Source organism: Leptidea sinapis, chromosome 38, assembly GCF_905404315.1.
Source record: "Leptidea sinapis chromosome 38, ilLepSina1.1, whole genome shotgun sequence".
Taxonomy (NCBI): Eukaryota; Metazoa; Arthropoda; class Insecta; order Lepidoptera; family Pieridae; genus Leptidea; species Leptidea sinapis.
Window position 1 is genome coordinate 6123196 of NC_066302.1, and position 27743 is coordinate 6150938.

At 35.2% G+C, this 27743-nt stretch overlaps 1 protein-coding gene across 4 annotated transcripts in view; it reads left to right on the plus strand.

The window, feature by feature from the left end:
- The window catches only part of LOC126975821 (teneurin-m), a 243062-nt gene that overhangs the window by 84901 nt on the left and 130418 nt on the right, over positions 1-27743 (plus strand). For 2 of the 4 annotated variants that reach the window (XM_050823840.1, XM_050823844.1), the window contains exon 3: positions 10045-10236. The exons of the other annotated variants lie outside the window; for them this stretch is intronic. In XM_050823840.1, coding sequence (XP_050679797.1) covers positions 10045-10236 — 192 coding nt within the window. The remainder of the gene's footprint in view (positions 1-10044; positions 10237-27743) is intronic. 4 annotated transcript variants of the gene reach the window in all.

A 27743-nucleotide genomic window follows, 5' to 3' on the forward strand; every position in this document is an offset into this window, starting at 1 on the left:
TGTATACATATGGTCGTCTATTTTTAAATAAAGTCATAAAGATAAGTTTACTATCCTCTAGATATTTACAGTTTTATTGTTTTGTACGCGACAAAAGTTTTTTACAGCTTTAGTTCGTAGTTACGACCGTTGTGTTAACTGGCTGAAAATGTTTACAGATAAATTTGATTTCAGAATGTTACATTTTCGTTTTCAATCTTTTGTATAATGCTTGTACGAAGACTTATTTTCGTATTACGACTTGTTACATTGTCAAGTTTTTTTTGGAAGATGAGGCCAAATGAGCGATCTGGTCACCTGATGTTAAGTGATCACCAACGCTCTCTTATAACAGCAGAGGAATAACAGGAGCATTGTCGCTGCGTTTAGGAAGGTGTGCGCGCTTTTTGAATGAAAATTGTTGAAAGTGAAAGTGAAGAAAAAGATTATATGTATTTTTTTATTCTTTTTTAAATTTTTTTTCTAAACTTTTAATTCATTTTGTTATAAAGTTACTTTAAAACAACCTTTCGTTTTATTTAAGGAGCATCTAGAACAATTCCTTAAATAATTTAATATTAATATGGACACTTGCAGCCACTGGAACGAGAAACCTCGTTCCAGAGTTCAGCGAGTCAACAGCTCCCGAGGATCCCTCATGTAAAGGCAAACGTGTCGAATTATTTAGAACAGGGTTTTAGTTTACCAACTAACCCCGTCACTCAGACGAGAGTTCAGCGGAAGCCGATTCTTTGCTGGAGAACGTGTTTATCTCCTAACTGAACTTAGAGGAATTAGCACTTAAGATATTTGTTTCATATATCATGTATCATAATATTAAAATAATTGAATTCCCTCAAAATAACTCATAGGGTTTAATATTAAAATATTCACATTTCAATATTAAACCCTATGTTTTGTCATTGACTTTAGTAAGGCTTCGTTAAAGGAATTTCAAACCCTTTTCTCTCTTAATACAGTTTTGGTCTCAATAGTTATTGAGTACCTCATTATTCATTTTCAATCGTACCAACCTAAAATTCCCTAAAGTAAAAATAAGAGATCGCGTAAAGTGCCACTTTAACGCCTACGTATCGATTCATCCATTTGGAATAGAGCTATCGCTTCCACTTCGATTTAAGTAGAATAGTCAGGGGAGACGGGTCACGGTGGACTGGTAACTGTTAGGGATGTATTTTCTTTATCACAAGTTTATCGTATTAAGGCTATGTACGAATCGTGTTATGATATGGACTTTGAGCGTCCAGCGAGTGTGTCCATCGGAGTCTCAGCGTTGGGGTGGCTAGAGGTGATATTTTATGTTCCTTTTTTATGGACAATGAAGATAAGCGAGCGTACCTGGTGTTAAGTGATCACCGCCACCTACATTCTCCTACAACACCATAGGAATCCCATGAGCATTCCCGGCCTTTAAGAAAGGTGTACGCGTCCTGGAAACACCGCACAAATAATCTCATTCCACATCCTGGTTGTGCGTGGAAGAAAGTTCTTTGAAAACCGCACTGTGAACGCCACACATCCAGATGATGGAGATGATAATGTAATTTGTGGCGTGTCGTACGAAGGTGGAATTTGGCGGCCTGAATCAGGTCACACAGACTCACACTCTCAGGCAAACACTCCCAGTGATGCGGGGAGTTTCTCATACTATAATATATATATTTAATGACAGTAAGGTACGAGACTAGCAGGACGTTCAGCTGATGATAATTGATACGCCCTGCCCATTACAATGCTATGCTGCGCAAGATTCTTGAGAAACACAAAAATTCTGAGCGGAACTACAATTGCGCAGACCGAAAGACAATAATGTTTACACATTACTGCTTTACGGCATAAATAGCCGCCGTTGAGGTTCCCATAATCTAGTTGAAATCCTGTGCAAAGGAGCCTCCCACAGGTAATATGAAAGAATGTGCGCCCAGCATCGTGCCCAGTGTGCAGTTAGAATACAGTCCACTGTCACGTCGTAGCATCGTATCTGGAGGCGTTATAAACCAACTATTACATTACTTTAGAAATAGAAACACTTTATTAGCAATAAAAAAAAACACTCACACAAAAACACAATACTTTACAATATTAATTAAAATCGTAAGATACTTAATAAAATTTCGTAACAATATTATAAAAATTAAAAATAAAGTAATAAAAATAACAGTGTGAGCGTGATTCCCTGCTAAAAGGAGCAGACAGTATATTGTTGGTCAGTGCAGAAGACACCAACACAACACTGGTTTTTAGCAGCCCCTCGTGACATTTGGAGTAGATAGCTGCATTAGTCTTCCCATTGTAATTAATTTGTGTAGGTATCAAAGGGTATGACTAAATATTATATTTTCTGGATTTTATCGTTTTTCTTAATTTATAGTGGGTAATCTACTTTACTACATTAATGAAATATTCATCTTGATCAATAGTTGAATCGTTTGTAAACAAATCGTTTCCGCATCCGAAAGTCGGACGTAGGACTCCGAATGTCACAACGCGCTCCGTATTCGGTAACATTAATAGTAAATGCGGTACACATCCGATGATTAATTGACCCGATCTGACCCAAACAATTACTTCAATTATTCACCTCCGGCCCAATGTTGCAATTCGATAGTTTTTTAATTCGATTTGTGTACATTCGATATCTCGCTTAATTAATTAGAATCGATTTGAATGATTGTCGCTAATGAACTTTAATGAATATGGACGGAGTGTTCGTGTTCGACCAATATAATGTTTCATAAATAAAAATAAAAATTATGTACAAAACCTTAATAAATAAACACTTATAAGGATATCGTCGTGAACGCAGTGGTATTGCTAGCACAAAAACTGGGTTCGACATACTATACAATTACTTAACGTGCTGTCGTTAACATTTTTTAATGTATGTATAATATGCAATTACAATTCAAAGAAATCAAATACCGAAGGAGGCATATCGTCTGCTCCAGTATCTGCCCTAATGCTGACCACGATCCTCAGACATGAGGGACCAACCCCAGAGAGAGTGAGAGAAAGACCCTGGTACAGTGCAAGTTGGTCACACACAATCTTTGGATTTATTTCAGGTGTCTGTAGGTTTTTACTATGGTGAGTGTCAAATAAACGTACGTGAATACCTGTCTGAGATCAAACCCGTTGGACGATAGTCAGTATAGTATCTTTAGTATAACAAGATGTTGTTGTATGTCATTTTATATCTGGCACAAAAATGAAGGTAGAATAGCATTAGTTATACTTACAACCCTGACACTTTGCCTTACTAACAGTCAACCACAATTCCTAATATCTTAAGTTCATTAAATTGGGAACAATTAAACATATTTAGCGCAACCAATCATAATATAAGCCCTTATTCAGATAGTAACAATTAAAGTATTTATATTTTGAACCCTAACTTAAACCTACCACTCTATCTGTTGACAAAGCTTCCAACTTTTTCCACTCTTTTCTATCTTTGGCTATCCTAGATCATGTCTTGTCTGCTATCATCCTTAGTTCTTTGGAACATCTGCTGTATTGTCCTCGTTTTCTTTTTAGTTTTCTGGAATACCAGTCAGTGAAGAATTAACTCCATTTGTTATATACCCCCGAAGGAATTTTTCTCTCTCATATATCTGTATCTCATCATATTATGCATTGTATTAATATTCCAGGGTGAAACGCAACTAAAACGTATTCAACACAATCTCAAGTTACATGTTTCACGATTACTTTCAAATAAACCCGAATAATAAGAGTGCTCTCCATAATCAGATCCATAGTCAAAAAATTAAGTAACAGACGTACAGTTTCCAATGGCAGGCTAATTCGATGACTGCTGTAGCTGTAATATGTTTCGGTCACAACAAAACGAGTTATAAGAAGTGGCCGTGGACCGCTGACCTCATTGCGAGTTCCCAAACCTAGAGCCGCTCGGTCGACGATCGATACAAACAACTTCAATGAATCACTGACTTCCAGATACTGCATCGGATCAGCGGGTCACAGATATACAGATACGTCTTTTGCAGGTTCTGTATCAACATTTAATGGTAACATCTAAGATAATTTATATGTCTAGATTGAGCATCTTGATGCTAGGCAGCCGATGAAAACAGACCAGGTTTATTACTTTAGTGTCCATGACAAGGCATGTCTTATATTCGCGATTTGTATGTCACTTTGTGTTTGTGTGCGTGCATTGCTCTAAAGAGGCATTAACTGTCATCCTCAATTTTTCGTAGTTGTCACATCTGTCACAGTCTATCTACACATCGGCTCAGAAGCACCAACTAGCCTGCTCTTTGTTACTAACTACACTACATCACACATTACTCACAAATGACGATTAACTGAAAGCTGAACATCTTGCAATGAACTCATTGTTTGTTTCCATTCTGTTTCGACTGCGAACCCCTTTGATCGTGACGTAACATATTAATTGACAAATGATGTATAATTAACGGAACACAATCGGATTACATCGGCCGCTGTGGCGGGCCGCATCCAGCTACTACCTCAAAATTATTCTAAAACATTGTCATCATTCGGTTGCTTTGCTGTTGTTATCGTAGTTTGCTGGATACGAAACAAAAGCCATTCTAGTAACGTAGTCCAACAAGCACACACCAGAACGAGGCACCACATCGAACTGTTTTTAGAGGCTATTAGGATTCCCTATCTGAAGTTTACCAGTCTGTCTGTCTGTCTTTCTGTCAGCAAGCTGTATCTCATAAACCTTTATAGTAAGAACCACTCATTTGCAGCACCAGAAGGTAGCTAATACTGTATATTTATATAGATCCTGCTTTGAACATTGAGAATGTATTTGCTGTATTCACAGCTGACTGGACAGCGTTTAAAGCAATTTGATATCTTTCGCCAGCTAGGCATCATTTGCTATTATGAATTAAAACGGTTAAACCCATCAATTAGATCATTAAGTTGCAGTCAAATAAGTTAAACTCAAATGTCAGCCAATCAGAGTCCGGGTTAGTCTGTTTGACGCCATATGCGACAGTATAACTCGCCGCCTCACCTAATATAAGTTTTATTTTGCAACAGTAAGGCTTAAAGTTGGGTGAATGTTGTTTGATGAGGGTGTGTGGCGAGGGTGAAGTCCCAAAGGCGACGTGGAGCGCAGTGCTCATCATTTCCCCATTGTCTCGTTAGACAAAAATCAAAAACAAACACTCGTCGTATTTGTGGATCTAAGTCCAGATGACTCGTGATCATTGTGGTGATCGCTTCATCGGTTCACGGACGATTGTGCCTCGGGGACTCCAACCACTTTGTCGTGGAAAGTCATTATAAAATGATTTGTTAACTCTGACTCAACTTACTTATTATTTGTATCAGTTATAAATATAAATCAGCTTAGGAATTATTTTGACATGTTAGTAAATACATTTTGGAAAACAATGTCCATAAGATATCATGAAATCTACAGTTGAATGTCATGTAATAGTTAAGCCTTATTCTCAAAGCTATTAGTTTTACATAAGTTGTAAAAGAATACTAATTTCAGCTGTCTTAACTATTGTATCTTGACAGCTATAGCCCGCTATGACACTAACCAGCGAAGAAGTCTTTCCAATATGGTGTTTGTTGGTTTTAATCAGTGCTGGAACTAGCCATAGCAATACTACGGATATGTCTGTACGAGTGCCGCTCTCCTAATATTTGCATGTGTCTCATGGCGCCGTGCATTGAATTACTAGTGATTCCCCGTTCGTTGGCTAAATGTATTTCTTACTCAAAGATTGCGTCTCCGCTGAGTCTCGGGTCTACGTGATCTCCATGCGGAGCGCGCCCTTGTCTCGGCCCACAATGTCTATCATTTATTCCTACAATACAGCGAACGTCAGCATTTGACAACTACAGTTCATGTCGAATAAATCGTCAGTAAGATTGTGCGACTAAGATTGAATTACGACTGTGGATGGGACCTTTTCACTCGCATTTTTTGCTTAAACATGACAGATTTATATTTCGTTTTCTTTTCGCGATTCTGAGCGAATGCGATATCTGTTGGATTAAATTCACTGCTTAAGCGCTACTATTCTCTCAATTTCCTTTTTTCTCAAGTAACTCACACGCCCCCACAGTGAAGATTATTTCTAATGCTTGAGCTCAAGACGCAATAAACTACAGCGATGATAATAAAAATGTTCAGCTTATCCCCCATGTTCGCGTTGTAAATTTAAACGGCAGCGCAGACAATTTTAGACCTTATATGCTTTTATTAGTGCAAAGTTAGGACGATTTAAATTTAATAATACAAAGCCACGGTGGATTAGCCATATTTTTGCTGGAAAGATATAATATAGCTAGACTTATTTTGAGAAGCAAAATAAAATAACCTTTGCGTTACGAAGTTAAGAAATAAAACGGTGGTAATTTCGAGATGTTGGAGTATAAAGCAGTCCCTGAAGGTGGCCACGCAGGATTAAATGTTCTCGCGTCACAGATATAAAGGTGTGTTTTATTCGTATTCCGCGAGATTATATTTGTGATTTGGTCGTCGAAACACGTAGGTGAGCCATCGCTCATGTGACAAATTTCTGCGTTTGCTTTAACGCGGAACGCCGTGCTTAGAATATTATATTTACTACGTTCGTTTGCATACGCAGGAACGGCTTGTGTTTTATCATTCGGAATATAAAGACAATCAGAATCAATTTTTAACACCCTTGTGTTTCGGCGCGCGAAATGAGTTCGGGTCGTGTTCATTATGTATGTAGTTATTGTGATAAACTCTCGAGGGATCATCAGATTTGTCGGTTCGTTTGCGGTATTATGGATTCAGATAGTTTTTTTTTGTGTAACGAAGCGAAGGTAGGACGTGCGGAGTGTTCTTGTGCCTGAGCGGCGAATGTTCTCGCAAATTCTTTCGTTTGGATCTGCACCTCACTCATGACGACGTGATTATGTTACGAATGTGCAGCGCCAATTGAATATTTATGAGTTCACTATTTTGAAGTGAATTTAAATTTTGTTTTGTTTTTGTGCCGAAATGGGAGTTTAGTATAAGCAAACATGGACAGTCATCACTTATTTGAACTTGCAAGTGACTACAATTATTTCTCTTGAAATTGAAAAAAGGGTATTTAATTTTAGTTTGCAATCCTTAATAATAATAAAAATTAAAGTACCTTATTTTAATTAATTGCAACCATTTTCTTCAAATTCAAAAGTTAAAGTTTCTATTTGCAAAAAACATGTTACATTCAAAGTCCATTCAAAATTTATTCTTTCATGGCGATTTCGACTTGTTCTAGAAACAACCCAGCTTGTATTACACAATATGTTGCAATTTCTTTTGTATAAAGCATCATGTATATAGAAGCATTATAAGATATATTTACATTTTAATTTATAAAAAATTTATAAGTTAATTTGATTTTACAAACTTAATACAGAGTAAATTTGATAAAAAATCTCTCCCAATGTTGGGAGTGAGTTATTTCTTGCTGCATTATTATTATTTTATAACGGTACGTCAATCGCAGATAATTCCGCTAGAATCAAAATAATTTTGGGTGTGGTGCTACCTTTTCAATAAATAATGATTTGTGACAAATATTTAGTTGTTTCCCGAAGCTTGCGGCGGTCAGCTCATTATAATAGTTTCATTATCAGCGCGTACATCCCGGAGGCCGCTATCAGCGTACCCAGAGCTGCAGGAAGCCGCCATGTTTTTAAATATATTATCCACATTGCCCACGCTCAGTTCTTATGGAGCGCCCAGTTTCGGTTTGCGAATTATTTGCGATTGTGATAAGTGTTTGTGTGTTAATACCTACATATTAAAACCAGAGGATTTGCTTGCCTGATCTGACTGGCACAAGCTCAACTTAACTTTGATTCTGTACAACGTGAACTTCAAAATAATTAATTTCTAAGTAAGTGCTACTTTTATATTTTATTTTAATGGCCGAACTTGACTGTACTCCTCCTAGATAATCAAAAAGTTTATTGTTCATTGTTTTCTTGGGGTTTGTAAGGATTCTACAGGAGATTCTAATAATTTTTCAAACTTTGTTGTCTTTTCATTAGGTTCCAGGACAGATTAGATCTTAATAATGATAAAAATCAACTAAGCAAAAAACTGTTGCACATAAATATTCTTGTATAATTAATTGGAAAAAATACAGAGAAATGTTATACAAAGTTAATACAATACAATAAAAGTTTTAATTAAGGACGTATCTTTACATTGTTTAAACACGATAAAATTGTTTACACAACAGGACTTAGACGGTAAAAGAAATTTAGCAGAAGTTTATTTAAAAAATAAGAATATTCGGACTCACATAATAGATTAAGCATAAAAGGCACAAAAGGCATTTATTTTCTCAAAAATGATTCCTTTATGATTCTTTTTGATGTCATTTCTAATATACTAGATACTACTACCGCTTCGGAAACATTAATCTGCAAATCTTTTAAATTGTTTTAATTGATTGGACTTTATATCGATATTATTCTCAATATTTAAAAAATTTTGATACCAACAGACAGGATTTGCTACCAACAAAGAAATAAACAGAACATCGTATTGTATAGAATTATTTTAGAAAACCAGCACTTTGAAAACGCGGAGCTTTAATAAAAAGAAGTGGTAAGATAATTATGTAACATAATGATGATGTAGCTAACGAGGCTGCACATGGGAAAGGCCATATCAAAATCTGAGTATGTAATTATATTTATACATAAATTTATATGATTATAATACTTCTAGTCTCAAATTAAGATGAATGTGTGAACTTACAGCGCACTGAACATAAAACTTGAGAATTTGAAAAGCGCTCGGAATGAAATATGTAGATTTTATTTTAATAGCGTTTCTCATGACCTAGCTGCGTTCGAATTCTGCACATTGGACCTAAAAACCCGTCTGTTACGAATTCCGTCTTTCACGATAGTTTTAAAGCAGTGTAATAAATGACTTGGTTGACATCGTTTCTGGAACATTCACATGCAATCTGCATACTCAATTACTAAGTCCAGTAATGAGGTACAGTCGAAACTAATTTTATTTTCTTAGAGTCCTTTGAGCCGGGCCTCTCGGGATGTTTGCCTTAAATTAAAAACTTTTCGCCCGCCGTCTCGAGAGCACTCCGCCATGGACGGTTTGTTCCCTTCTGATACTTTTTCCTTAATGGTCTCATACGATTAGACTTTACGAGATTAAAGGAATTTTATGAACGGTACTTCGCTTCGGGGATAAGCTTTCCTGGAGTTGGTAATGAGATATTTCTGAGTTGCGGTGCTCGGAATAAATCGATCGGATTATCTTTCATTGTACTGCTATATTTTTACGGCAACCTTTATTCACTTAATAAGATATATTTTTGCTTCTTTAATTTGGAGCTGAGATATGTTTATTTTAATTTACTTTCGAATTCTTTTTAAATACAAACTTTAGAACAGACTAATTAAATTAAAAATATAGTTTATTTTTACAAAATATCATTTTTGTAATTTCAAAAAGCTATTATAATATAATATTTCCCTAACTTGGCTTTTTTTCGATTTGAGCACACAGTTCACGCTTGACCCATTTCTGTAGTGTGAAGGAAATGAAAATGTCACATAAAAACATTCTTATATTGGAAAGGAAATAAATGTATCAGATTTGCTTTGTGTATTAAAAATTCAGTGAAATTGCTGATGGTATCGAATAGAGCATAAGTACTGATGGAAGTATTTGTGTATGTTAGTGTTATTTATAGGAGATGTAAATATAATTTCAAGAGGTAAATAGAAAGAAAAATTAGCACATATTATTTGAAGTAAAACAAGCAGTGGCAACATAATTTCTATAGATGATTAATATTATTGCTAAGACTTCGAACTTTTTTAGGTAAATAAGTCATAAAGTTTAATAAAGAGTGCATTAAATCCTAAAAATATTTCAATATGTATTTGTTTCAGAACTTATTTCCGAATAGGTGATAAAGAACTTATTAACTTAACTCATTATCGAGAGCAAAATATATTGATCATCTCATGCAGTACCGCGGTCACGTGACGTCATAAGTTGCGCTGTTCTTGCAGGCCTGGGGCGCCTCCAGCCGGCCGGCTTGGGCAGCGGCAGCCGTCGCCGCGGCTCCCCCGCCTCCCCCTCGGTCCCCGCGAGCCCCGCGAGCCCCGCGTCCCCCGCGTCCGCCACCGACAGCGCGTCCGACGCGACGCTCACCGACTCCGAGCTGCCGCTGGCGCGGGACTCTACCCTACTGGTCCATCACGGTAACTCTCACATATTATGCCACTTCTACAGCAGCCTACCAGTGGGAGACTCCTTTGCACAGGAATCTAGCCGAGATTATGGTTACCACAACGGCGCCTATTATTACCGTAGAGCAGTAATGTGTAAGCATTACTGTGTTTCGGTCTGAAGGGCGCCGTAGCTTGTGAAATTACTGGGAAAATTAGACTTAATATCTTATGTCTCAAGGTGAAGAGCGCAATTGTAGTGCCGCTCTGAATTTTTGGGGTTTTCAGGGAAGAATCCTGAGCGGCACTGCATTGTAATGGGCAGGGCGCATAAATTACCATCAGCTGAACGTCCTGCTCGTCTCGTTCCTTATTTTCATTTTAAAAAAGACTATCCCTACCTAGCTAATTTACCTTAGTTTATTTGAACCGATCGGAATGAAACAAACACTTGCGCTCGTCACCTTGAGACATACGATGTTAAGTCGCACGGCGCCCTTCAGACCGAAACACAATAATATTTACACATTACTGCTTCAAGGCAGAAACAGGCGCCGTTGTGGTACCTATTATCTAGTCGGAATCCTGTGCAAAGGAGCCTCCCACCGGTAAATAAGGTTTCCCCGACAAATAAGTACAAGTTAGTGTATTTAGTTATTTATATTTAATGTTTACAAGCCACAATTACGATATTATTGTATGTCGGATATCATATTGTATTAAATATATCATTGTCTTGTAACCCATAACACAAGCTGTACATGCTTAACTTGGGGCAAGATAATTTGTGTAAAAAGTGTGTCAGTATTATTATTATATTATGTACTAAATGGCTCGGCCATTTTTTTGTGAAAAAGTGTCGAAACGAGGAAAACGTTCACCTGCCCATCATAGTACCATACAGGATTCTTGAAACAACCAAAACTCTAACGGCATCTCAAATGCATTTGTCACTTTAACATGAGACATAAGATCATTGACGTACAAATTACGACTAGACTCACAATCGCCTATTAAAAGGTCGTCAAAAATGTCCGAGCGGTGTTGTAAAATATAAGTATACATTAACTGATACCGATAACATTAAAACATTCATTCAAATTGACACCTTATTTCGGGGCAGTAATGTTCAAAGTCTATTGTATTCACTCGCTAGAAGCTTGGACGCGATCACGAAACAAGAACATTTTGTATTAACAATTGAATTGTAATTATTTAGGTAAATGATTAAAAACGTGAAGTTACTTACACAATTGAAAGGGGCACCTGAAATACCACATTCCATTCTTTTTGTTCCAAGTTTGGGTATGCTGTTATTTGGACAGTTTTTCACTCAACACTCTGTCAATGCGTGGTACGAGTATTCAAAGCGCGGTCGACACACAACTGAACGAAAACTCTGCCTCATAGATGCGTAGGCCGAGTTTTACTTCAGACAGTTTCTGAGCGTGATTGTGAGATGTGTGAACTACATGTTTATTGATTAATTTAACAAGCAATGGTGCCCTTTAATCAGAAACAACATTGCTTACGCCCTACTCTTTACTTCTTGACGGAAGTAATATACAGACGCATAGAAAATCAAACGAGTTTCTGCTACCTGTTATAAAGTGTACGTTAAACTGAAAGTCAAAGAAACTTTCAACATCATTTTAAATATTTAATTTAAATTACTGAATATTTCATATACGGGGAAAAGTAGATCTCATGAGAACAATGTACAAGAAACTAAACCCCCAATCTTTTAAATATTGATAAGTATTTTACAATAGCCGTAATATAATTAACTAATTTGTTTTTAAGGTGTTGCATCCATCAAATGTTTTCAAAGTTACAAAACGTTATAAAATCAAATATTTTATAAAAAGTAATAAAGAATAAACTGTATAAATATAAATTATCGTATATTAGATGCATCTACCTTTAGAGTTATAGTTCATTGTTTGTGTAAGGATGCTTTTTGAATATGATGATCGTGATTACTGTAATAATAATTATTAATTGCTTCAAACAATGAATTATTGACGTGTTAATAAGTTGACTCGTGGACCAGCCTTCGTTCCCATCGTACATATTAGAGGGAAGGAGAATTCATAAGTATTTTAGCTAAAAATAAAAAATCTCTGTCCGTCTCAGTGGACTTCAGTATACCCACTCACAATAAATCCTTAAAATAGAGTAACATGCCTTCACTTTAATTTAAAAATAAAGGTATCAAACGGACGCCATATTTGTTAAAAAAACCTGATTTATTTTAATAGAAGAAGGTAAAAGAGGCCCATATGATGTGAATTAGTGAGGCAACACCTGGGGTCGAGTAATGTGTTTCCGGCCTTTAAATTGGGAGGTGTGGTCCAGGCTTAAAGGTACTCTACAGTTGTGATAGTACAAAGAGAGTGAACTTTACAGCTGGAATATGGAGTTAATCCATTACATAATGCGAAATTGAAACGTTAACCCTACCGCAAATTATTCTTAATTTACCAAACGAAACATTAGTCAAATGAATTAACCCGAAACAACAGGTAACGACAAACAGTTGTATGTACTCATGTATTCACAGTAAACGACCTCGACGATGAAACAAGAGTTGTTTAAATGAGCGGTCAGAACTACACCACCTACTTCTAATATGTGAACAAAAAGGGTTTCGAACGAGCGACTAAAGTTTACGGAACATTGAAAACATGCGGTGAGATCGGCTTGTCTCTGGTTGTCTGCCATCGACTAAATTATTGTTTGGAATAAGTTGAGACTTATATCTGTTTTATTACATGTCTTTTAAGAAGGTATAATCAAAAACCAATTACTGTAATTAAATTAAACACAAATTACATTTGTAACCAAAATTTATGACTTGAACCCGCGACCTCTCGGGTTCCGTCCGAGCGCTCTTACCAACTGATCCAACTGTTCGAGTGACGCACGGTTCGTAAGTCTTGGTATGTCTTGTTCAACTCTTCATAAAAGTAAAAAAAAACAAATTGCTTAAATTATACTCAATAATATATTTTATCATAAAATTAATCGGCAATGCAGATTCTAATTAATGTATTCAGAACTCAAACAATCAGATTGATTAGACAATTCTAACTGCAGACTGAAAATTGCTTGAAAAGCATTCCAATAATGGTCTTCGTTTCATTGAAACAAAACGGACCAACTACAATGACCCACTAATTCTGTCGAATCGTGGTCCGTTCGGAGTGCATCACAAGAATTTCAATTTAATTGCATTGAATGAAATCCCAAGCGATTATGGAGTCTACGGTAGGCAAATTAAAACCGGGAATCACTTGGATTTCCTATTCAATTACCATGGAGGGGGCGCCACGATAAAAATCCATTACGTAATCGTTGAGCGCGCGACCGCTACCACAGTGCATCCAGCAGACTTTTACCAGTGGGAGGCTCCTTTGCACAAGCCGGCTAGATTATTAGAATATGGGTACCACAACGGCGCCTATTTCTGCCGTGAACAGTAATGTGTAAACATTACTGTGTTTCGGTCTGAAGGGCTCCGTAGATAGTGAAACTACTGGGCAAATGAGACTTAACATCTTATGTCTGAAGGTGACGAGCGCAATTGTAGTGCCGCTCAGAATTTTTGGGTTTTTCAAGAATCCTGAGCGGCACTGAATTGGAATGGGTAGGGCGTATTAATTACCATCAGCTGACCGTCCTACTCGTCTCGTTCCTTATTTTCATTAAAAAAAAGACTGGATGAGAAACTATCACCTCTGTGTTTTTTTCATTCTTCTTGGCTATTTTCGACTTCTAGTTTACCATACCGGGAGGCAACGGTATTCTTATTTCAAACTTTTCAGCCAGTTCTTCTTTATGAGTTTAAATTAAATAAATATTGATTTCGTTGTTTAGTTTAGTTATTAGTTTCTTTAACTTAGTTATATGATGAAAGAACCTAATCAAAATATAAAACGTCATCAACATTATTATTAAAATTGTATTATTATTAGATCGCTTCACGATGCAGTTTCATTAAGTGTACTTTGACTGGACTAGCACCAAACCACGCAGTTCTTTTTGTTTTATCGAATACCATTATGAAGTTAATTATTACGGGCAGCAAACTGGCGTTACAGCCCTGTGATATAATCAACACATACATGTCATTTAACACATGGATAGAACTACATGATAATTAATTACAATTTAAACTAAAAATTAAGACTTTAATACGATTGTAATGTTACATAAATGTGCTGTAGTTCATGGCTACTGTGTAACCAGTCATAACAACTTGTTAGCTGAATCCTCAGCTGAATGGTTCAAATAAAAACATGTTAGCATAAATCATTTGATAAGGCCATCTAATTATATATTATAAAACAAATTCCTTCGCCAAGTATGTCTGTTTGTCTGTTCGAACCTTAAAACGACTGCATCTATTTTCATCAATGGATAGCGTGGTTCTCGAGGAAGGTTTAGTAAATATTTTGTTACATTTTTGTATACATTAACGATATTTCTTGGAGATGTCGGAAAAAATAAGCCATTAGGAAGCTTTCAACGGAAACGCTGTCTAAGCCGTTTCAGATATAACAAAATAATGTATGATGGAATTATGTGTGTTATATAGGTCTACAGAAAAGTCCACGATGGCATATTATGTCTATCTCATAAGGATAGCATAGTATATCTATTTATTACTATAAAAAAAAATTGCAGTTGTAAACCGGTAATGTAAAAGCTGTTTACACAAATACAATATTAATCCTAATCATTTTATTACTGCATCTAATATATAAAATTCTCATGTCGCGGTGTTTGTAGTTAAACTCCTTCGAAACGGCTTGACCGATTCTCATGAAATTTTGAGTGCATATTGGGTAGGTCTGAGAATCGGGAAAAATCTATTTTTCATCCCCCTAAATGTTAAGGTTGTCCACGCCATTTTTTTGACATTTTTTTTAATGTGTTTGATTATGAGACAGCATTAAAAAATACACACAAATTCAAATTTGCACCGATCTACGATTAACAGTTACTTTTGTATCGCGATTTTAATATCGGCAATACAACGTTTGCTGGGTCAGCTAGTAGTCAGTAATATTATAAAATCATTCACGTTTAATTTGTTTACACATTTCCGATCGACTTAGGCTACATTATTCCCGAATACTTACATTATTTACATTCTATTGACAGAACAGCATCAGTCGGTTCTATCATTACAAGTGAGATGTCGTTTGTTTTGAATCAATCAAAAATCAATCAAATAGCAACGCAACACTCAGATATTGATAAGCGAAAATAAAATAAAGAGAGATCTCTCTGAAACCGAAATACGTTTGACATGTGAGACCGTACCCGGTACGATAATACCTCTGTTGCGATATTTCTGAAATATTTCACTGGATGGAAGCTATTACACCACTAAAATTGTTAAATATAGCACGATATTTATCTAGAAAATTAAAAAGTATCAAAAAGAATGTCGAAAATGTTTAGTGAACTGATAAATTGGTGGAATTATAAAAGCAATTAACACTTCCATTCCGCTGTGATAATTGTTTCATAAAATTTTGTGAGCGTTTCAATACAATGAAATGTCGTCAATATTTTACGGCGCAATTTAAGAAATAAACGAAACATTCAAAAACCTTAAACATCTGAACGATCCTTAAAATTTACGTCCCACCAAGTGAAGTCATAAAGATGTGACAGATCGTAAACGCGAGTGTCGAACAATTTGATATGCTGCTCCATTGACACTTTTATTCAATGATATTGTAGTGGGGCAAGTGTTGTTTTTAATTGGTTCTATTAAATGTATGTATCATAGTGAAGCGACGAGAGATGGATGGCTTGAAAGAGGGCCGGATTTAAACATTATGTCGCCCCTCGGCACCGGAAAAAAATCCACCCCAATACTGGATATTTTTAATTTAAAAAACAAAATACTAATTAAATTTCTTTAATTACAGAAAATAAAAAAGTCGATTATTATTATTAATCTCCAAGGAAATCGATTGATTAAATCGTTTTTATTATTAATTTTTACTAAACGTGCCAAAATTATAATTTACAAATAATGGATAAATTGTTTTTCTTGAATTATCAATTAAACCAAAAATTATTAATTAACAGAATTAATTAATTATATAGAGTAATCTTGATAAGACTAAAAAAAATTTTTTTCACTTCCAAAATTTTGCCGCCCTAAAACATTTGCCGCCCTGGGCACTAGCCCCAACTGCCCGTAGCGTAAATCCACCGCTGGCTTGAAATATATCGTCCTTCTTATAGCCTGAACACATGGTTGGAATTCTTACGGCCGGACCATCGGACAGTCCGGTGGACGCCTCGTACCAATTGGACCGGCGTCATACTCGGTCCGTACAGTAATAATAATAATTTTGTGAAATGAAATGAAATTATTTATTTTGCCTTGGAAATGACCAGATCTTAAATATTACAATGTTGCCACTATATAGCTTAAATTAAAAGCAAGCAAAAACTTAAAACTTAAAAGATTTTTTTACTCCAATATTTATCCAGGTCATGTTTATAAGAATTAACATGACCTGGCTAGTTTGTCTATGTGAATTGTGTTCTTGATTTTCTTGATTTTCATTCCAAGTTATATAGAGTTCTGTTCGTATTCAAGGGGTGTGTTGTTTTTTTTTGACATGCGATTTATTTAAATATTCATTAATACTATAAAAATATTTTCAACCAACCATTTGAAGAGTCTTGGTATAAACATTTTCTTTGACAGTATTTTCAAGTCCTCAGGCAATTGGTATATAATTGTATACACACGTGTTATGGCTATTTTTAAGAAAAAGTGTTGTTTTAGGACAATGTTTCAAAACAAGTCTGTGTGATGCACAATGTGACATATGGTCCGAGGTTTGGCCGTACCAAATCCGATCATGTGTTGAGGCTATTAGATAGAAACGAAATATGTTAAAATAGAATGAGACAGAGCATACGATGTCTGTTAGTGGTTGTTAGCCGGAAGTTCGTTAGAATGGAGTCGCTTCATTAATTTTTTATGTTTCTATTTAATGAATGAGTGTCCTTTTAAATTTCATATGGAGCATATATTTTGTGGATGGCACAGTTGAACGGGAAGTGCTTGTTGCCCTTCTGTTCACCTTCAAATTTGAACTTTAAATGTCATGAAGACAATTAGCAAACAAGGCGCTCGTTGTATTTTGTTATCATTGTTTCATTTCTAAGTATTATGATGTAAATGTTACCATATTTTATGGGCTACTCGCTGCTCTATTTTTAAAACAATATTTACAAATAATAGCTATATTATGTTTAACTTATGAAATGGATTGAGTTACAATTTATTTATTTATGTACAAATTTTCAACATACTAACATATATATGAATCCTACGCGATATAATATCTCTGAGTTCTCTCCGTTACTAAACAACTCTGTGAGGTACTGCTGCTCTAAATATAATTATATAAAATCGACTAAGCTGGGAGTTTCCTGTGGGAGGCTTCTTTGCACAGAATGCCGGCTAGATTATGGGTACCACTACGGCGCCTACTCATGCCGTGAAACTTTCATAATAAAAGCTCTATAATTGAACTTCAAACAAAAATTTAGTGATATGAAGTACATAAAATGAATATACATTTTTTTCAAAACTAGATAATATTATGTACTAAACAATGCAGCAGATTTTTTTACAGTATTTTCTCATAATATAAACAAATTCTGAATGTGATTCTACTTTTAACCGACTTCAAAAAGGAGGAGGTTCTGACTTCGATTGGTATTTTTTTTATGTATGTACACCGATTACTCTGAGATTTATGATCCGATTTATGTAATTCTTAGTTAAATATTTAGTTCAATACAGAAAAGATGCCATTTGGTCCCATAAAAATTTTTCATAGTCCAGTAGTCATCATATGAACATTTTTCACATTAATTTTTGTCTACGTGGATGATATAATTATTTTGTGTGTACGGTTTTTTTAGGAGTTTTTTTTCAGGTAGATAATATATCATTATTATTAGCTGATACTAAAAAGTAAAAAAAAAATACTGTTAAAAAAACGACTTTAAAAAACTGAAAAATGCAAACCTTTACCTTTAATATTAATCAAATACTATTATTTATATGTGCTACATATTGATAGCTTTGAAGTCGGTGCCATGTATATTCCTTCCTGTCCGATACTAAAATAAAATATCGCGCAGCCCTCCGATGCCTCGCTTGTACGAGTATCAACACTGCAGTATTAATCCACCAAAGGAATTACGTGAAATTTCATTCTCTGGAGCGCCCCCTAATCCTCAAGACGAATAACTCAAAGTAACGAACCAAGCGGAATAATCGCGACGTTGGGAAGTGTAAAAAATGTATAATTCGTCACTTAATCCGCGCCCTGTTGGGACTTGCAGTATAACAAATATCTGGAATTACCTCTGATGGATGTCGTCAACGTCTGTGCGTGCTGCTAACTACGCTATCAGCGTTTAATTCATTGTCAGGAGTGACCCTAGCGGCCCTACCTCACTTAAATCAGACAAGATCCACAGTCCAATCTAATCCAAAATCAAAATTACTTTATTCAAGTAGGTCAAAGAAATGACACTTATGAATGTCAAGATTGCTTTTCTTTTTACATTTACCTCCACTTCGCAATAGCTTCAATGTGAATAAGTAGCAAGAAACTCATTGCTACTCCTATAAATCAACATTTACAGCCCCATTCATTGTTTTACAAATAATTTTAACTACAATATAACATTTAAAGTGTCCCAACAAAAATTCTCAAAGGTAAAAATACTTAAAAGTAATGCACATTACACGAGTAAGTCAAAAATTAAATGTAAATGAATACGTAAAAACTAGAGTTATTGAGTGCAGTAGATGTACTAATCCACAATCTCCTTAAATAAATAAATGTATTTTGTGAGCATTTTATAAGAGACTTTAATTTGAAAAACATGAAGAATACTTTCTGGTAACAGGATCATCCTGAGCTTATATTGATGACAGTCAAACACGCACATTAAAATTATTACAACACAAAAGTGTCGGCACAGTTCCCCGGCGCGAGGCCACAGGGCCGTGAGATGGTGAAGCTTAGTTCGCTCCGGAGCACAAAAAAGTATCGGCTGAACTCGCCAGACCCGAAAAATTGAGTCCCTTTGAGATTTTCAATCCTTTAATACTAATTGAATCATAATTTTGTAGACGAAAAGTTTCTTTTTATGGAAATACTTGGCCTCAAAGGCTCGAGAAATGGAAGCGTAATAATGTTGAATTTCAAGTCCCCGGAAAAGAGGTTCGTAATCTGGATTCAATTATATTAGTTTCTTTCTTTGATGGAAGAAACAAATTATATTCGAAGGTTTTATACCTTTGTTGTGTCCTATATAATGGACGTTTTTATATATTCACAGACTAACATTTGTATTATATTCATACAAATATATTACAGAATCCGGATTTTAAACGTTTGCATATATTATTGAGGATGTAATCGTTAAGAGTGACCAGGCGATTATTAAGTAACTATTAAAAAAATATCACAAAACTTTGAACTGATATCAAAAGGTACGTTACCTAAGACTCACTGAGTCTCGTGCCAGAATTTGTCGAGTCAACATCTCCTGTGGATGCCTCGTGTAGAGGCAAAACACGTATTGAATTGATTGAAGGCGAATCTTAGCGGAAAAAGCAAGTGTTCTGCACTGAAAACGTTTCGCTTCGTTTACTAACTACTCAAAATATATGCGTTTTCCATTTAAAACGCCGATTTTGACAACACTTCCCTTAAAGCCTCGCGCAGTATCGGAATACTGGGTCTTGGTCTCGATTACCAATTCCACAGTCATATGGAAGGCAAAGCCAAATTTGCTTCGAAGAAGCTGGATAAATAGAGCACGGCAATACTTCCAGCCGGCCCACATTCTAGCGCTCTACAAAGCGCAGGTCCGGCCACATAATATGGAGTAACACCTCTGGTCTGGCGCGTCCCAGTATTAGCTCCAACTATTTGACCGAGTTCAACGCAGAGCCGTTCGTATAGTTGTAGATCCAGCGCAATGTTTTCTACCGCATTTATCATGGGGAGTGTTTCGAACAACTGTTTGATATGATTCCTGCCACCGAATATGGAATTCGCACGATGCGCAACAAATTAGGTTATCATCCCCTCCATCTAGATGTATAGCGTTTCTCCACCGTGCGGTTTTCAACCACCAGTGTGAGGCTCCTTTGCACGGGATGCCAGCTAAGTTATGGGTACCGTAACGGCGCCTATTTCTGCCGTGAAGCAGTAATTTGTAAACATTACTGTGTTTCGGTTAGAAGGGCGCCGTAGCTAGTGAAATTACTGGGCAAATGACACTTAACATTTTATGTCTCAAGGTGACGAGCGCAATTTTGGTGCAGCTCAGAATTTTTGGGTTTTTCAAGAATCCTGAGCGGCAATGCGTTGTAATGGGCAGGGCGTATCAATTACCATCAGCTGAACGCCCTGCTCGTCTCATACCTTATCATCTTAAAAAAAAATATCCTGGAATGAGTGTTATTTGTGGCTTCCTTGTGCGGTGTTTCCAGGACGTTAAGATATGGGTATCTTGAAAAAAGTTCGTATGCTTTTCTTAAAGTCTGGCAACGCTCCGGTGAATCCTCTGCTGTTGCCAGAGAAAAATCAGGTAACCCGTACTTTCGTTTGTTCTACTTTTTGCTAAATAAAAATGAATGGGTCGCTCCATCCACAATAGGTCTATATACAAGGCCAAGTGCGCAATTAGAGCGATTCATTAATTATAGTAATAGTGAAGGCATTAAAAGTCGCGATCGCGGTCCCGGTGGCGGTCTCTCTAACATTTTGAACGCGGAACAAAACGGAGGCTTTAATTATTAAAGTCATCAATACACGTTCCTTTGAAGCGCTGACTTCGAAATCCTTAGTTACTTCGCTAACGGCTTGTAAATGCCTATTTAAATGTGGCTTGTGTTGTAAGCGATCGCGATTTACAGCCAACATCTATTAAATAATATTCGCAAAGTTTCTGCTTTCTACAATAGGTGACTCGACAGACTTTTAGTCAGTTCGATCGAAATAATAATGTGTCAAAGACATTGGAAATACCAACAAGCCTAAAATTCGTAGGAATTTCGTATCGTTGTTATGAAAACTATGCCGTATATAAATTGCGACAAATTCCTAACAATATCATCTCTATCTAATATATGTATAAAATTCTCGTGTCATGGTGTTAAACTTTGAACTCCTCCGAAACGGCTTGACCGATTCTCATGAAATTTTGAATGCATATTGGGTAGGTCTGAAAATCGGACAACATCTATTTTTCATCCCCCTAAATGTTAAGGGTGGTCCACACGATTTTTTTTAAATTTTTTTGACATTTTTTTTTAATTTATTTGATTATGAGTCAACATTAAAAAATACATACAACTTCAAATTTTCACCCTGCTACGATCAACAGTTACATTTGTATCGCGATTTTAATATCGGTAACACAACGTTTGCTGGGTCAGCTAGTATCTCTATATATTTTATTCGAGTTTTTCTTTATAAATAATATACATAGTTTCTTCTTCTATTAGAGTATGCCACATGGAAATCTGTTAGGCAGTTTTTGTGCTTATCGCGTTCAGATAAATAAATAAGGCTCCACCGCATTCTTATTTCTAAATTGTACATGTTTATTTTTACCGTTACGCTAGCGACGCTTCTGTTAGTACAATTTTTTTAAATTATTAATAAATATACAACATTTTAACTATGCAAATGTTATTTTCCACGGATTATAAAATTAATTTTCATTTAAATCTTTCGCTGGCTCCCTTGCTCGATGCCGCGGCCAGTCCGCACTCTATATAGTACCATTATTTGTTAACAACTTCTTTTCAAGAATTTTAATTTAACAATAGGCAATATATACCACATAAGCGGCGTGGCTTATTTACTTGTTATTGACTTAATCGAGCTCAGCAAGTGTATATAAATAAGGAAAAGTCTTAATGTAGGAAAACAGAAATGCACAAGTACTTCTTAGTACTTAGGTTTTTAAGAATTTTAGACTTGTTTTAACTTTATTCTCTTTCTAAGTCGTAACTTATATAACATAATGATTAAGGTATTAATCCTTTTAACATATAATTAAAGTTTTCCGTATAGACAAGTACTCTACTATGTAGTTATGGGTAAAGTTAGTGATCTATTGTCATAATATTTCTTCTCAAATTTTCGTTTTGATCTTGATATTAATTATAACATACTAGCTTATCGATATATACACATTCTTATTTACTTATGGAAGAGGAAAACAAACAAATATACATACAGGTCACGTGACTGTAGGTGATTACCGACACCTTATAAAGCGCGTAATGAACTTACATAATATTATGAATTCCAAAACCGAGTTAATATATTATTATTAACATGGCGAGTGAGGATCGAACCGAGAGCCTCGTATTGACAATCAAAGGTTCTACCAACTGCGCCACCGCTGCAATTAACAGGCCACACAACACCGAACACGAGAGTCTCCACAATCCAAACCTTTCCTTGCTAACAACACCGGCTGCTGCACCCACTACCTCTGTAAGGTTTGTTCCTCGCACTGCTTAGTCTTAGCCTGGACGTATGTCTTAAATTTAATAATCTTTCATTATACTTTTAAAAAATTGTTAAAAACACACATTTTAAAGGTTTTTCGTAAACACAATAACTAAATTGTGTTATTTTAGTAAATAACTTGAATTATTTGTAATATTATTGTAAAATAAAAATAAAAAAATATAATCTATGTAGGTCCCTATAAGTCAATCACTTCGATAGTAGATGTTATTTTGTTATTGTTTTTAATTTATGTATCATATATTTTTTTTATATTTGTTACTTGAATAGTATTATCTCAGTAAGTGAATTTTGTAATTCTTTTTGAGATAATTAAAGTTTCTGAAACCTGAAACCTGAAAATTTAGCAAACGGATTTGGCTATGGCGCATATCCGTTAAGTATGAATATTTAATAATTTAAACGCTTAATAGATGAAAATAGTGCTATAAGATTGGTATGCGAAAATCAAATGAAAGAGTTCAGAATTCTCTTTAACCAAAGAGACAAATAATTATTGGGCTTTTTCAAAAATTTCCCTGTCAGGGGATGAGTAGAGGGAATAAAGTTAAAATACTTTTCCGAATTCCACTCCAATTTAATCCATTATTTAATGTTTTCTTTGAAAATATGTGCAAAATGCATTTGCTTATTTAAATAAATAATAAAACTACAAGTAAAGTTACAACAATGTAATATTATAACAACCATTTTGTTATCATAACATACGCAGCCTCAATGTAACCCCTTAAGGGGTCGAAGATAAAAAATCGACAAATATGTGACGGAACTCGGGGGTTTCACGAAAAGAACCTCTATTTTCGCACAGAAGCGCCTCCGAAAATAGTTGCTTAACACCTTACAGTACAATAGAGCTCCCAACCCTCCACGCCAATGCAGCATAATGCATCATTACGTGTAGTGATGTGTCAATAACATCGACTGCCTTATTTTTATGTTCGATTTAGGCAGGCCGGTGTTGACAGCAGATTGCAAAGTTCGTACTTTATTCAGTTTTTAATAAAAAGGATTGTGTGGTTTTATGAAACCACGGTAAAAGTGAATTTTTTTTTTCAGATTATAGACATTTAACTAAAAATTGTTTGTTATATTTGTTTTTTTCTCGTTGATCAGTTTTTATAGACTAACTATCTGTGTCGTTGTTTACCAAAAGCAAATAAAAGTTTCACTTTAATAAATAACAACATTTACATTAAACACTGACAAAAACAAACAAAATAGCGTGGATAACTGGCACAAATGAGTAATAGTCTATACACTACACGGTCAGCTGCTGCAAACTATAGGCTCCGCCCGACCGTCACGCGACATGCAACACACAGACGAAAAAGATTGAGACGATGTAATTAAAGTTTCACTTTAAAAGTATGCTATTGACGTTCATCAGCATATTAAGTATTGTTCTATGAGACCTTAAAATAATGGTCACAGTCATCGTTGAGCTCACAAAGATTAACTTTATATAATTTGATTGGCATTTCGTTGAGATTATTTGGAGGAAGTGCTTGGGTTAATAACGAGCGAATATGACGTTGAAATATTGTCACTTTGACCGTTGGCAACGCGTCTGTAGATGTCCACAGGCGGCTGTTTCTTAACTTGCCATAAGGTGACAATGTTTGCCATATTTTGCCCATTTATTCTCACAAATATTAAATAATAAAAAACTACACGATCATCAGAATCATGCGAGAGCAATCATCATGACAAGTACGGAGGTTGCACACTATAGTGTCGATAGGTCTATAGATCCACAAATATTAATAACTTACAATATTTTTTATTATTCAATTATCTTACCTCGTCTTCATGCTTTAATACGCTATTTAGTTGCTAAACACGAAGTAAAAATCAATAGATATGTAACAACCAACAGTTGAATTGAGAACCACCTAGTTTTTGAAGTCGGTTAAATATCAAATTAAAGTTATCGATATGGAGGCGATCGTGACCTCACTGTTGTATATTTGACGCGCGTCGCGCAGTACGCACAATGGGCCCTCATGTCGCGAACACCGCGCGTGTCGCTGACAAACACAGCATCGGTTGTGGATTATATTTGGCCAAAATGTTGTAATATTGCGGCTTCACGCATATTTCGTACTCGTTATTGGTCAGGACGTTTGAACGTCTGCACCCCCTTGGCGGGATAATATTTGTGTTAACATTGTCGACAATTTACGAATTTTTCAAGAAGTATCCATACCTATATTCATGTTTTTGTAATCAGAGTCTAGTAAATACTCTGTTATCTTACATTGTCTCGTTTAAAATAAAAGGAATAAGCTAATAGTTTATGATTGTATTGTGCAGGGCGTATCAATTACCATAGGCTGAACGTCCTGCTCGTCTCGTCCCTTTTTTTCATTAAAAAAAATGTGTAAAATAGATTCGTCTCTGATGAAGAATAGGAGAAAATTACTTGAGAATGTATAATATATTATGTTAGTAACTTAAGGATATTTTGTAACCGGAACATATATAATGCGAGTGTAGAAAGTAAGAACCTCTTGACCATAACAGAAACCATGACGTGACATATTGAGAAAGTATGTAACACTTCTGAATGCATAATACATGTACGCTGTTAGCCAGTAATCAAAACTGTGCAGTGAGCAGTAACACGTAATGAAAGCCGAATGTAGCAGCTAAGTGAGAAGCACATTTAAAACTTCACAAATACTGCGGTAAAAGGGACTTCGTTTCAGATAAGCATAATATTTTAAAGCACGCTTTTAGGTTAGCTTCTTTGATATTCATAACTCACTGTTTTGTTTTAAAACAACTTTAACTTTTGATGGATCTTCTGACGATAATCGTTGGTGCTAGCGCGAGACTTGCTGCAGGTTTCTGTGCCTTTTTGCAAAATAATCAATGTAAAACTACCATTGTCGTAAAATAAACAACTAGACTAGTTGTTTATTTTACGTTCACAATTACGTTAAAAAAATCTCCAAATCAATATTATGCCTCCACGTCTATTAGGCAGCGTTTTAGTTCAGTTTTGTTTCGACCGCGCTTTGAATACAATGCCACGCAATGACAAAGTGTTGAATAAACCAAATAACAATATCCAAATTTTAAAAGGATGTAGTGTCGTATTTCACGTAAGTTTTACGCCACTTTAAATTAACAAAATTATCTAACTAACTTGATCTTTAATCATTTTGCTTATTAATTACATTCCAATTGTTAAAACATCGCGATCGCATTTGGCATCATAATCAGTACCTAATCTAATAAATCTTCTTTTAATATTATACAACATACTTTGAACATTACTACGACGAAATAAGGTGTTAACTTGAAAGAATGTTTTAATGTTATCCGAATAAATTAATGTATACGTACGGACATATTTGACGACTCTTTAATAGGCAATTGGGAGTCTAGCTGTTCATAGTAAGTCAATTAAAACTACTCTAGAGTATGTACTATCTATCTACTGGAACAATAGTAGGCTATTGACAACGTAAGTGTTATTATAGCTTAGTTCAAGCCAACGAAAGAGTTTTTACTAGTATTTGATGATTTAAATCAGGGTTGAAAAATGACTAAACATGAAACTGTTTTGTACACCTAAATGGCCAGGCTCTTGAAATTCCTCTAATAATCTACGGTTCGGAAATCTGTTAAAATACCGTATGGTATAATTCTGTGACTTTAATTTCATATAATTATAAACACAATCACATGTCACTGTACGTCATTTGGCGTTATAATAACCATAGCATCACAATATTATAAATACAGCTTTAACTCTTATTACAGAGGTAATTCATTGATGCTCGCATCACAGAAGAGATACGAGATAGATTTCAATTAAGTCTTCTTTCTTTTATTCCTTAAACACTTGGCCCTTTTCTTTAAAAAAATATTTCGATATCTTTATATAAAGTTATTAAAGTTTTTTGAAATAACAAATTTTATAAGCTCAGTCATGTGTGTACGCGGACAAAGTCGCGGTTATCAGCTAGTAACATATATAATTGTACAAATATAATTTTCCAATCCATACCAACGTACAAAATATTACTAAAATCCAGAAGCAATATGAAGAATAATGTTAAATGAACCTAATTGTATAGCGCGGGTCTAGGCCAGCCTGGTGGCACGTGACACGTGGCACGTGAAGCAGTCACTATGAGTACATCTCTTGCGACCGTCCCGCGTCAGTTCACCAGCCAGTTAATATAGAAATTGTGAGTTCAGAACAAACTGCGATGACCTACTCACCTAGTTTTCTAGTTACAAAAATATTTCCTTTCTTGAAAATGTTATATATTTCCTAAAAATTGAATTTTGCTCGAAGTAATACTATTTACAAGTGATTATTATTAAATCTACTTAAAGCCAATATAATTGCGACGTCAAATCCAAAATTGTACAATTATTATGAAGGTACGAGACACTGATGTTTACTTAATTTGTTCGTATTAATTTTTTAAGTTCATAGACTACTAGAGTAACAAATCAAGTTAAGATTGCATCTATTGGCGCGACCAGAACTACTTCTCATCTATCTATCTATATATATAAAAATGAATTGCTGTTCGTTAGTCTCGCTAAAACTCTTCAACGGCTGGACCGATTTGGTTAATTTTGGTCTTGAATTATTTGTGGAAGTCCAGAGAAGGTTTAAAATGTGAATAAATAGGAAAATGCTGCTAAATTAATTAAAAACAACAAATTTGTTTTTCCTTTGATGTGTCCATACATAATTTCTATGAGAGAATTTATTGACGCACGGTTTGACAGTTCTGCTGTGAAACAATTTCATTACGACAGCAGGGTGCATATTTTACGAAGTAATTTTTGATGTGATGATATTTAATTGACAAATTCATATAAAAACATTATTTTATTTATTATATACAGAACAAAGTCTGTCGGGTCAGCTAGTCATATATATAA